The sequence below is a fragment of the Pagrus pagrus genome, assembly GCF_965226575.1.
Source record: "Pagrus pagrus genome assembly, chromosome: 4".
In the NCBI taxonomy this organism is placed as follows: domain Eukaryota; kingdom Metazoa; phylum Chordata; class Actinopteri; order Spariformes; family Sparidae; genus Pagrus; species Pagrus pagrus.
In genome coordinates, this window is record NC_140188.1 from 28,677,977 (window position 1) to 28,691,051 (window position 13,075).

Below are 13,075 nucleotides of genomic sequence, written 5' to 3' on the forward strand. Positions count from 1 at the left end.
GGGCTTTGTGCAGTCCATGAAAGATATGAGGGACTTTATTATAATTGATGAATACCTCACCTGTCAGATATAGTAAGAGCTACTTGAACATTTTTGATCCGATTCTACACAAGCATCAATGAGCGAAGAGCAGAAGTCCTGATGTCACTTCTGGTCTTCTGTAATCTCTCATTCAGGGTTTCTTTCATCTGTCTTTCCAGAGAAATTAAAAATGTTCCTTGGGTTAACCATCCATAGTCCAATATAAACGACAATCAGAGTTTTTGCTATTATAATTTGAACCCTTGATGACTTTCACAGTGAAATGATGATTAAATTAAGATTTCAACCTGGGAAACATTTATTGAAAAGAAATCTCACCACAAGGTAAATTTAGTAGACCAATGAAACACAATGCAAGCATGCACAATGTTAGCTAAATATGCCATTAAACTTTTCCATTTAAAAAAAAAAAAAAAATAGAGCTGTGGTACATTCATCAATCAGTAAGCCTATTTGTTTTAATGCTGTTGAACTGTTGACTTTGTTTGATCTCATTTGGATTAAAAAACTGAGGCTCCCGTGAAATAGTCTCTTTATGCCTGTGTTTGGCATGTCACTGCAGACTTAACCTGTCAGTGAATAACATTAATCATCTCATCATAATGCAATGTGCTGCTGGGAAACATTGGGTCCTGGCAAACATGTGGAAGTGGATGACGGGAGTCTCCCACCGAATGCCTTGGTGGACCAGGTACACCCCGTCATGGGAACGGCGATCCCCCAGGGCCATGGCAGCACCAGCAGGCGACTGAACCCTGCCACACCACAAAAACTGCTCAGCAATGGCCAGGGTCATGGTCATAGTCATTGTCAAGGTTATGACAAAGAGCTCAAGGCCTCTGAATTACAGAGATCCCATTCCGATTGATCTTTGGGATCTGCCCTAACAAGTCCAATCCATCAAGGCCCCACCTTGCAACCTAAAGAACTCAAAGGATCTGCTGCCAATGCCCCGGTGGCTGACACCACAGGAGACACCCCCAGAGGTCCCGTTGTCATGCTTCAATGGGTCAGAGCCAGGTCTGATACACAGCGGGGCCTTCTGGGATCAGTCTTGTTCACAGATGTTCCGCCGATGCTTGATCTGATTGGAATCTGGGGAATTAGGAGGCCAGGTTGGTGCCTGGAGCTCCTTTGTCATGTTCCAAGACATTCCTCAGCAGCTCTTGATGTGGCAGGGTGCAGTGTCATGCTTAGGCAGCCACTGCTATCAGGGAGTGGCACCAAGGTTTCCCAGCAGACAATTTGATTGTAATGAAATGATCGATGTTCCTACGGACTGTTTGACCCTAAATATCAGGAAAGAAAATGTCTGTCAATATCGCTACCCCGCTTCAGTCTATCCCCCCTGTTACAAGCATCGCGGGTAAATGATGGTGTAATACAAAAAAGTGTCTGGAAATTGGTGCAAAGAATGACTGAATAGAGTGGAAGAAAATTGGATACAGGGAAATTGAGAGCAGCCGTTAAACAAGATGACAATATCTGGAAAATACTGTGATAAACATTTTTAAATGTGAACGGTGAGACTGGGCTCAGAAAGTCTGCAGAGTACATGCGAAGAGTTGGGAGAGAAGGGAAGGCGGGTAGCAAACAAGGGAGGGAGGAGAGAGAAGGAGGAAGTGTGTGTGTGTGTGTGTGTGTGTGCGTTCGTGCATGCGTTCACAGAGGCCTTGTTAGTTATTGATCCCATTTAATAATCCTTAACCACAGTCTGCTCCCCTGAGAGCACTTAACTCTCCCTCTCCCTCTCTCTCTGGCTCTTACAACCCTTCTCTGCCTCCCTTTTACTTTCTGTTGGCCTCCTTTTCCTTCTGCTGCTTCTTTATGTGTCTTTATCTTTTCCTGGCCCCTCGTGTACCATGGCTACACACCAAGTACCTCCAAGGTCAAGGTGAAGTGGGGCTAAACACCGACGCTAAATCCCAGCAGTAAAAGGTTGTAGTTCTGTGCTGGTGCATTTGTTGCTGTGGAGTCGATTCAGTCGCCTCTAAGAGGCCCGAACTTATTCAAAGCACACCGGGCCAGACACAGACTCTGTAAAGGTAACACGGGTCTTTTCTGAAATGACATCCACATGTTCAGGCTGTCACTGTTCAGACTTTTTCAAGTGTGCTCTGAAGGCTTTGCTTGAAGAAAGAGTTCTTTGTTTTTTCCCCGCTGGCATGGTGGAAAATTGGGCCATAAAATTGTCATCTTTTCATGTCTTTCACTGCAGGTGTTGCCTCAACACTTAAATATCTGACACTTTCAATTCAAATGTGATTAAGATGAAGCTGCACTTTTACAAGGAGGACATAGTTTATTTTTCCTTTTAAGACACAAGATTTTTTTTAATTAATTCAACATTCATATGATTTATGTTAATCTCTTGTTGGCCTTTAAAAAGGTCCATAAAGGGGCACTTCACGCATTTTACACATATAATGTATACTGAATGCTGTAATGACAGATATAGGCCTATAAACAACACACACTTTCCAGTTTTATACAACCTGTGTGGACATTTGAGTTTGGATGTCTGAGTGGATCAATAAGTCCCTGTGCTTGTGCTGTGTGTCAAGCTCTGACACAGGCAGATGACAGAGGACAGAAGCAACGTGCCTGAAAACCAAAAGGCTTCGAGACTTTCAGCATAGTTTCGCTGAATTGAGTTTTTTAGTAGTTGCCACAACTACAACTAGGTAGTAACTAAAGTACTAGGTGTAACTAAAAAAGCCCACTTGGTTAAAGTGTGTTTCAGCAATCTCCACTGTCCTATTAAATTAAACTGCCTGTCTCTCCATTAATAAAAGCCTTTCACTTTACACAAAAGATGGATCCCTTACTGTTACTGACTATCATTTCATGGGATCTCTAAATCTGCATTCTTTATTTTTCTGGCTACTTTTCGAAGGTATCCCCATTTTTGTGTTGTTATGGTGAATGTGTTAGCAAGCAGTCGCCTATTTACACACTAAGCGCATGCAAAGCAACATTAGCTTCATTTGGTGTCGCGTTTTATATCCACCTGACAAATGAAAAGCCAATATTTGACAATCCTCTTACCGTTAAGCTTATAGATGTCTGACTTTCTTCACCAGCCGGTCACTAACTTTGTCAGCCTGCTGTTCGATGCAGAGCAGGTAGGTAACGGTGGGAAACATCTGCCTGTTGCTGCAGACGAATGAGAGTAGAATTTGGGCTTAAAAACAAAGATCTAAAATGGGTGAAAAGCACCACAGAGGTACAAAACTGGCCAGTAATTCTCAGTTTGTCAGTACGAGTGACCCTTTTTACATCACACAAAATAATTTAATTCACTGTTAATATTGATCAGTGCAGCTCCAGGTGAAATCCATATTCTGAGGCAGCTAAGTGAGTTTACATCTGAGTTGTTTTGATTATAAGAGCAGAAAAATCGGCTGTAATTGGCATTAATCTAAAATACATCAGTTCTGTATCCACGCATCTCTGTTTGTGGACATGGGACAAACAAAATAAAAATGCAGTGATATATAAATGATGTCCACGTCATGTTGATGGAGAGACTCATAAGAGCGAATAACCTTTGAAATGTAGAGAGAGTCAGAGTATTGACTAACAGGGCCATCGGGTCCATATCGCAGAGACACAAATGGTCACATAATGGTGTATTGAGCATAGCGTGATAGTGATGTTAGCCATAATTCGGGGCCATCTCAATAACTATGATCCGACTTGAGCCTTTTTTCTCTGGATCATTAAACTAGATGATCCACAATCGTTATGTTAGTGCTGATGAGGACTGACCTCGCCCTCTGAGAGCTGAGACGACCACGTTTGTGGTGAGAATTCTTACACCTATGTTATTATACTGTACACCTCGACACACACACACTCCTTGTCCGCACGTCATTTTTTCCTCCCATTTAAAAACATCGAGGATAATTAATCCATAATGTTCAACCGAAGCGCTGGTGAATTATCAGAAGCACAAACACATGAAATGATGGATTAAAAGATGAATACGCATGAATGCACAAATGAGGGCATGAATAAACGTGGTAAACAAATGAGCTAAAGGATGGAGTGGGCCGGGAGGAGCGAGAACAATCGGCCAAACAATCTCTGCGGGCTCCTTTTAGTCCTTTTAGCTTTGTTTCCTCCTCGTCTCTAAACGAGCTCCTTTAATCTGTCACTCGCTCCCTCGCGCTTTTGTTCTCCTCTTTATTTGGATGGCAGAGCTCATTTCAGCTGGATGATCTGATCAATAATTACTATCCAGGCCACACACACACACACACACACACACACACACCCACACACACAGAAACGTGCAGAGAGAGTCACATATAACAGTATTCCCTGGGCAATGAATACACAGCATTGGAAGAAATGATAAAACACAGTATACATATAGTTGTTCATTCTATCATGACCCAACAAATGAACAACAACTTCCCTCTCTGTCTCTCTCTCTCTCTGACACACACACACACATACACACACACCCACACATTAATACACACACCATTTGTCATCACTGTCACCCCGTTTACAGCGGCTTTGTTTTTGAGAGCCAGTTTGGAAATGTCAAGCTTTTCAAGATTTATTTAGCTTCTGCTGCACGTCAGAGAAATTAATAATCAGCCTATAATTTTTGACCCACATCATCACTCACCTCTCACACACAACTTTAATTCCTCATCACGCTTAGCACCTGTTTTTTTGGTGTGTTTTTTTTTTTTGGACGATTCTCTTTTTTATGCAACAAACCATGCTGAGGCTCTGCTCCAGGCATGTGCCCGTGTATTAGACCACTCAACAGTTTCTTTTGGTGTTGTGAATATGTCAGTGAGTCTGATTAAAGCAATGGTTCATAAACTTTTCACTGCAGCACCCTCGTCTCACATACACACCCGGGCACACACACACACAGCCACACACGTGCACACACACGCCAAATAAATAAAGTAGTTGGCATTTCCTAATTTCCAGGGTGATGTTAACTTCTCCAAGAACCTTTGTTTATTTGATTTGTGTTAATGCAAACGTGTGTGTGTGTGTGTGTGTGCGTGCACGGGTGCGTGTGTGTGTGCGTGCCGCCTGCCTCTCGGGCTCCTTGTGAAATAATAGTGTTCTCAGATCTTTGGATGGAGTGAACAATACTTAACAGGGCCATGATAATAAGTATTAAAATCACTGGACCTGAAAGAAAACGTGGCGAGACTCTTAATTACCAGAGAAATAAAGACAGAGAGAGAAATGAAAGGAGAGAGGGAGAGAGAGAGAGAATGGCCAGTGACACTAGTAGAAATAAAATGAGTGGGGGAGAAGTGAGACAGAAAACTATTAAAAAAAAAAAGAAAAAACCCTTGAGTGGTTTTAAAAACATCATGATGAGGGAGATGGAGGTGATGAGGGAGGGGAATAGATGGATTGTGTGCTGGGTGTGTATTGAAACAAAGAGAGATTGAGATGGATCAAGAGAGAGAAAGAGGGGGAGAGAGAGAGAAACACTTTGCACTCTAATTCTCCTCTCTCTTGCTGTGTTGTATTGAAAAGAGGTGGGGGGCAGGTCGCAATCACGCAGACCCTGCTGTGGTTTTTCGTACTCTCTGATCTCTCTTTCTCCGCGTCTAGTGCAGCATCTCCTGAGCACACACACGTACACATACCTCCCCGCTGGAGTGAGTCCTTATTCCAAGATCTCATCATTAGGCACGCTGGCAGAGTAATCACCACTTCCTCTTCAATCTTGTTCTTTTTCATTGGACACGTTTTGCCCCCCGGAACAAATGAGTTTGAAATGACACACAACCTCCTCAGACCACTTGATTTTGATGTCCTGATATGAATGTAATAGAATTTAGAGTTTATCTGTGTATGGCTCTAGTGGCGATTAGTGTCTCCTCTGTAGTGTAGACATTTTCAATGCTAGGTTGCGGTAGTAGATGTCGGTTTTGGCTTTATTTGTGCTTCTGTTTCTCTGCCATTCTTTATTCACTTTATCAGTGTTGCCATCCTATAGGAACAAACAGCAGGTCCTGAAAGTCAAAATACCCTCCAGAAATGAATAGTGTCCAGAATATAATGGAAGCTACCCTTTTGCCCTCTGATGAGAGCTCTACCTCTACTTGATTTATGAGACAGACACCCATATCTATTCTGAAATATGAAAATAGTGGTACTGTGTTCTAGGTGGTCAGTCCACCATTGTGGTCCAGTCCGAAATATCGCAACAACTTTTCCACACAAGTTAGTAGTAGTTAGTACAGATATTTATGGTCCCTATAGGACGAATCTTTCAGACTTTCTTGATGCCCTGAAACTTTCCTCATCTGTCATCATGAGGATGACATTTGTGTTTTGGAGTACAAATATTTTGACAATTGGATGGATTGGCAAGAAATTTGGTGCAACTATTTGTGTTCTTGTCGGGATGCATTGTAATAACTCTGCTGATCCTTACTTTCCATCCAACGCCATCATCAGGTCAAAAATTCTAACTGTAGTCAATCAATGCTTTGATTCATGACCAAATACCTGTAAAACGAATGATATTGCCAGCAACCTCAGAGTTTAGTGCTAGTTTAGTCATGAAACACATACACGTGGAGAAACATTCGTAAAGTGTCTGGGTGTAAAATATTTTACAGTTGAACAATAACTGTTATTATCTCCACTGACAGTTACAGGAAGTACAAGATAACAGATCACGTACCAGCTTTTTCTGGAGCTTAAGACTGATTCACATGATCTTCATCAGCAGAAGGAATTTAGTCAGTTATTGACACGTGGACTCAGAAACTGTTTTGATTCATCAAATGGACCTCCTCTCTGTGTTGGCTTAGAAGTAAAGGATGAAAGGTTATTCTTGACCTTGGAATTAAGACGAATTAAAGTCAAATACTACTACAGTTGCAATTACTGCTCCACAACTCCTTTGTGCATATCTGCCAACATATTATACCTTCTGCTGCAGATGTATCTGCAGTGTGTCCCACAGGATTTTGTGAGACTATGGTGGTACTGTGCTCCCCAGGGACAAATTTATGCACATTTTACAGTTAAATGCATCAATCTGGTGCACTTTGAGTGTAAAATTAAGAGGCTGTCTCATAAATAACATGATCAGAATCAGAATCAGAAATTCCTTTATTAGTCCCGCAAACGGGGAAATTTGTGCGTCACAGCAGCCAAAGGACAGTTCAGTATAGAGCTGCTGTAACAGTCTGCCACTCATGTGGTGCCATCTTGTTGTCATAAGTGAGTAATAGAATATAATCAAATATAACGCTAAGCTTTGACTCTGCTGACAGGTGATTAGTCCGTAATGAAAGCCAATACCAATTTTCCATGCATGGCTCTTTAAGTAATTTGTTGAATTGTATTCTCCAAACCTTTACAGAGTCCTGCTTCAGAGGGATTATAGTTTCCTAAGAGACATCAACATCTGGCATCCCTTTGTCACAATCGGGGTTTACTCCTCCACTCTCTCCGCTGCCATGAGCAACCTCATCGGAGCCTCACGCATCCTCTACGCCCTGGCCAGGGACGACTTGTTTGGTAGGTGTAACACTTCCTACTCGGGACGAATGATCTCTGAAAATGCTGCTAAAGTTGTTGTTGGGGGAGAGAGGCAGTTGGCCTATTTTGAATGTTGATTACATAATAGAAAGTTTAAATGAATGTTTCATCGAAAGCTCTCCCAGCACCATTGAATCGAAGTGTGACAAAATACTCTAAACTCAAAGTCCACACACTAGCTTTTTACACAAATGATTTTTAAGGGTGTTTTCACATCAGGGACCCTGGCCTGGATCACTTGACCCCAAAGTCCAGTTCATTTGATTAGTGTGAACACAAATGAACTGTTGAAAAGGTGGTCTCCAGTACGGTTCATCTGTACTCCAGAACTGTTCGTATCAGGTGTGAAAGCACCTGTACAAAAACAAGGAAGTGGACTACTATGACATGGGTTTATGATGCAGGTATTCGCTTCTTCTTCCTCTTCTTTTGTGTGTATACTGGTGGATCGCAGGTGCATACCACTACCTGCTGTATCAGACGGTGTACAGTTTATTCGGGTATGAAAGGACATTACTAATGTGAAAGTTGACTGTCGGGGGAGAGGGGAAGAGGGGCAATCATACTCACGGTACAAAACAATTGTACCTAATGTGAAAACAACCTACAACTCTATGTAGCCCATCTAAATGTTACACATTTCGCAAATAGGTACTTTTTATTTGAAACAAATGATTGGTATCATCTCAGTTAGGGCCAAATATTGATACCTCATCATCAGCCAACAAGCTTAATTAATACATCCTGTCACAAACTGAATTCTTCAGTACTCTGTACTTATGTTTGTATTCAGCCAGTGGCTCAGTAAATGACAGTGCTTAAAAACATTAAATATAAAAAATGTTGGAGTGCTGCCCATTCTAGCTTCAGTAAATGCAATAAGTAAACAATCAGACATTGAGTTTAAATCTTTCTCAAATTAAAGAAATTTCCCAGTGTAGTGACTTTAAGATGGACCTGAAAAAATCTGATCTCATCATGTAAAACCTCTGGCTTCTAAGGCAAATTAGCTTGTTGAGTTTTCCTCAATGCACTTTTCTTGCAGGAGTTGAGTTATCTTTTAGTTTGTATTTCATGTCACAGTGTCTTAAAACACATGATATGATTTAAATCATAAGTGAAATGTCACTAACATAACACTTTTTTAAAGACTTGATGATTGACCCTGATGTTTTTTTCATTCCTCACTATTTTCAGCTTCTTTTTCACACGTATAACCAAGAAGAGAGACTGTCAGAAGACGTAGGACCTTATCTATATTGTATAGTACATTATATTTAGACAAGACATGCAAAAAACAACAAGGTCTGGAAAGGGATCTAAAAGGCAGTGCAGTGGAACCACCAGGAGGATGTTTTCTCCATTGTCAAGTTAAGCCATTCAAAACAAGCAGAAGTACTTTGGCCTTTTAGACATGGTTTGATGACATGTTGTACCAGCTGTTTAATCTCAAGAATACTGAACCTTTAAAGACACATGGGACTATGTGTATGCTTTCTTTAAAGAATCTAATCAAGCGATAAGGAACGTAACTCAAAAAACACCGCAGGCCCTATTTAATCGATCAATGGCGCATGGTCTACAGTCCATGGCACAGGTGCATTTAAGGTGTGTCCAACTCCCTTTTGCTAGGTAAACTGGGTGCAAAGTAAGATGCAAGGCACAAAGAGGTTATATTTAGACTCTTAATTAGTCATAGGTGTGTTTTTGGGCATAACATAAGTGAGTGTCATCTCACAGCTGCACTTATCTTCCCTGAGGGTCAGGTAAGTGGTACTTGGCTGCTGGACCTTGCCATTTCTCAATCGCCTGTCCCATCAACGATTCCAAATGCACTGATATCGATTGGAGGAGGAGGAGCGCTGCTGCACATCCCTCTGTGTGTAGTTGTGATGCGGTGATCAGGCGAGCTGGGTCATAAAAATCTTATTAATAGTGGATGGGATGCAGATGGGTGACATACGTCTTTAATGAGGAACATAGTAATTACATTACCTGCAGCAGAGAGGATGGGTGCGTCTCTTAATTAAGAGAGCTGGCGTGCACATTTGTGCCCAAGGCACAGGAGCTTAACTTCATTGATTGTTTAGACCTTCTGACTGAATCAGTCAGGATCTTACATTAATACATCCTCTGTGTTCTTTACACATCAAAAGGTCTCACACACACAGTTCAGGCCCTCACAGTGAAATGGTTCGGAGAAAAGCAGCTGTCCTCCAGATTAAACCTGAGCTCCATCAGAGCTGTATAAAAAATATATTATTGCAGAAAGATGGCCATCAGTGCACCTGACCACGCCTCATTTCACCACAGTTGGGCTCAAGTACATTTACTACTTGAACAATGTGGGGCCTGAGCACAAAAACGACTGCATTGATCAGAAACAATGACACTTGCGCTGCTCCGTGTGCCCTTTGCCCCAGGTTTAAGATTGGGCCCCTTGAGTTGTCATGTTAGCTATTAAGTTATTTATGAAGTTTTTCCCATATTAAGCGAACGCAGCATTCGTATGATTTCCGTCCCTCTATGTGAATCCATACTGCATGCTGCCTTGTCGTTAGTAATGACTGAGCAACTTCCGTATCCGATCCTGTGCTCCTTGGTTCGATCAGCTGCAAATATATTTAGCCTGTTTCTGACTGTGTGTGCGGTTGTATGTGTGTGTGTGTCGGGAGGTAAATGACTGTATAAGTGCAAGTTCCTCTCTGTAGTGATTAGCTGGAGCAGAAGCAGATGATTCCGTCTGTTCAACAACAGCCAAAGGGTTAACTTAGATTAATCTGTTTCATTAAGAGTCAATGACTGTGGAACCATGAACGTGTAATGGTCTTGTAGGGGGGATAAAATGGTCAGTATGACCACACTGTATGTGCAAGAGTGTGTGTGTATGTGTTGTTCTTGTTGTTGTCATTTCATGCATGCTGCTCGCAGCTTAACCTTGCCACCGTCCTATGCAAACGGAGTGATGGATGGGTCAATTTTCCAACACACACACACACTAACACACACACGCAGACTTCTTCCATTTCTTTTTTCTCAATAACTCGCTAATCTCCAACTCCTTCACCTCTGTCCTGCCTTTCTCCATCCTCTCCATCACTCAATCTACCCCTCTCAGCGGCATTGATTTGACTTTAAAGTCTCACTGATTTAATTCGAGTCCTTTATCAGCTGTGAAATTTAGACTTAAACTCAGACTCCTGCTCCACCAGCAGTCACCTCCCCCCTCGCCACCCCTGGTCTAACCCCCTTTTAATATACCCTTCTTTTTTCACTTCTTTTTGTGTTCGCTGTTTATGGGGTCTGCCTTTAATGTGTAACTGTGCAGGGCTGCCACACCATTCTACACAAATGTCATGTCATGTCACAAATGTTTTTTTCATACATGACATGACGATCAAAGAAAGAGAGGCTGTATGTAAATGATTTGTCTTCCAGCAAACCATACAGCCATATAAGGTATCAAATAAAGTTACATGTCAGCTCAATTTGTCTCCACCGCTGTCTCGCCCACCCACTCACTTTCCCTCCCTCTCTCTCGCTCTCTCTTTTTTAATTACATGTATTTCATTTAAAATGTCAGTAACATTAGAGATTGCTTGTCCCCAGTCCAAATCGGATCTTTTCTGTAAACTGTAACATGATCATTGCCAGTCTGAGGACTGATGTTCCATAATTTGGTCTGTGTCTGCTGCCATAGAAAACAACATGAATTATAAGAGAAAAAGGAGCACAGTCCATTAATTGTTATAAATCCTGCAGGGCCGAGCCAGTGTCCTTACAAAGACTCTCCCGTGCAGACCTCCACTGCTCTGTAGTCTTTCAATATTCTGTTTCCTATTTTATATTCTATTTTGTGTGAGTCACTGAGAAATTGTCTACTGGCAGCAAACGTTGCATGAAAAGTGAATACTTTAATATTTCATGATGACTTGTGGAAAGTAGTGTCAGAAATCATCAGGATAGCAGTGAGGGAGGTGCCAATAGAAGGGCTCAAGTAAAACTGTGCTAGTGTGAAGTTTTGCAGGTATTGACAGTTGAACAGGCTCATATCTATTTACATCTTCTCATCAAACACACGGGATGGTGATTCATGACATTCACTCTTTCGGTGATTAAAGCTTTTTTGTCCGTGTATGCATCAAGGGTTTCACTGATGTGGGTTTTGAAAGATCTCTTTTCATCCCGGTAGGTAAGGTGCTATCTCCGGCTAAGAAGACGTCCCACAGTGGTAACCCCTGGATGTCGGTGCTCATCTCCTGGTTCCTTGTGCAGGTTAGTGGAGACGGTAGTCAACAAAGAAAGTTGATACTACAAAAGTTACTGACTTTAGTCACCCAAAGGAAAATCACAACAAAGCTGCTTTTTAGTTAAGGCATCATATCTCAAAAGCATTGACGGACGACATGTTTTAGTCAGAGTTTTTATTTTGATCTAGTTTGTTGTAAAAGAAAATGTGAAGTGTTGTCTGAGGAGAAACTGGGTGTAGAAATCAAATTTCTTCTTCAGACACAACAGTCACACTCCTTTTCTCCCTTCAGGTCTACATTTTTGTCCAAATTCCAATAATCCCCCGTCGGCTCTATTAGATTAAAAGACCAAAAAGTTTCACTGAATTCAAGTGTTTGTTGGCCTAAAAATAGAAAGCTTCAAGGGTCAAGAATTGTGATACAGCACCAGCTGTAGACTTTGTATTAAATATTTCAGTGAAATCAATATATCAAGGAGAAATTCCTGCTGAGCTACGGGAGCAATGAAGCACAATAGGAAGGAAGAGGAGCTTCAAACAAGCTACTTTTATTTCAGTGTAATAGAGGCTCGGCAAGGTTGGCAAGGTAGTTGGACAAAATCAGCCCGAGCTCCTATTGTCTGGATTGTGTAGTCTTGTCATAGAAACTTTCCTCGGGCAGAAAGGTCAGAAAGATTCTTCCTTCAAACGCATTCGGAGAAGAAACTGGATCAGTTTGGGCAGTTTGATGTCTTTGTGTCCTGTGACTGCTCAGCCTGCGTCCACGCAAACCTGTTCTGCTTGTCTTTAATTTTTACATTTGTGTTGAACAAATAATGCTTGAACTCGTAAATTTTGGTTGACTAATATGTTCCAAAAAAGTGCTGAAGTTGTTTCGGTTTAATAGTTTTCAATGAGTTTCCCAGAAAAAGTAATTAAATTGTTTTCCAACAAACAGATGTTACAAAGGGGGAAAACGCTATTTTAACCCTAACCCCCATTGCAACTAAAACTGCATGACTTTTAAAAAAAATAACTCTGATAGAGGGCATCATGTTGTGCTAAAAATATCACATTGCCATCATTCACTCCAGATATTGCCATATGATGCATGATTAATGGGGATGAATGTTTTCTTACATCTGGAGAACAAGACTTTTAGACCAGTGCATCGCTGCAGCACAACAGTACTTTTTCTATAATACTGTTTATCACACGTTGGCTTTCTCAAAAAAGGAAAAAGATTTTGATTAT

At 41.4% G+C, this 13,075-nt stretch overlaps 1 protein-coding gene across 1 annotated transcript in view; it reads left to right on the plus strand.

The window, feature by feature from the left end:
- Positions 1-13,075, plus strand: part of LOC311256405 (solute carrier family 12 member 9) — a 70,570-nt gene that overhangs the window by 24,685 nt on the left and 32,810 nt on the right. The window contains exons 7-8 of the mRNA XM_084351459.1: positions 7,415-7,572; positions 11,786-11,868. Of these exons, the coding sequence (XP_084207585.1) occupies positions 7,415-7,572; positions 11,786-11,868 (241 nt within the window). The remainder of the gene's footprint in view (positions 1-7,414; positions 7,573-11,785; positions 11,869-13,075) is intronic.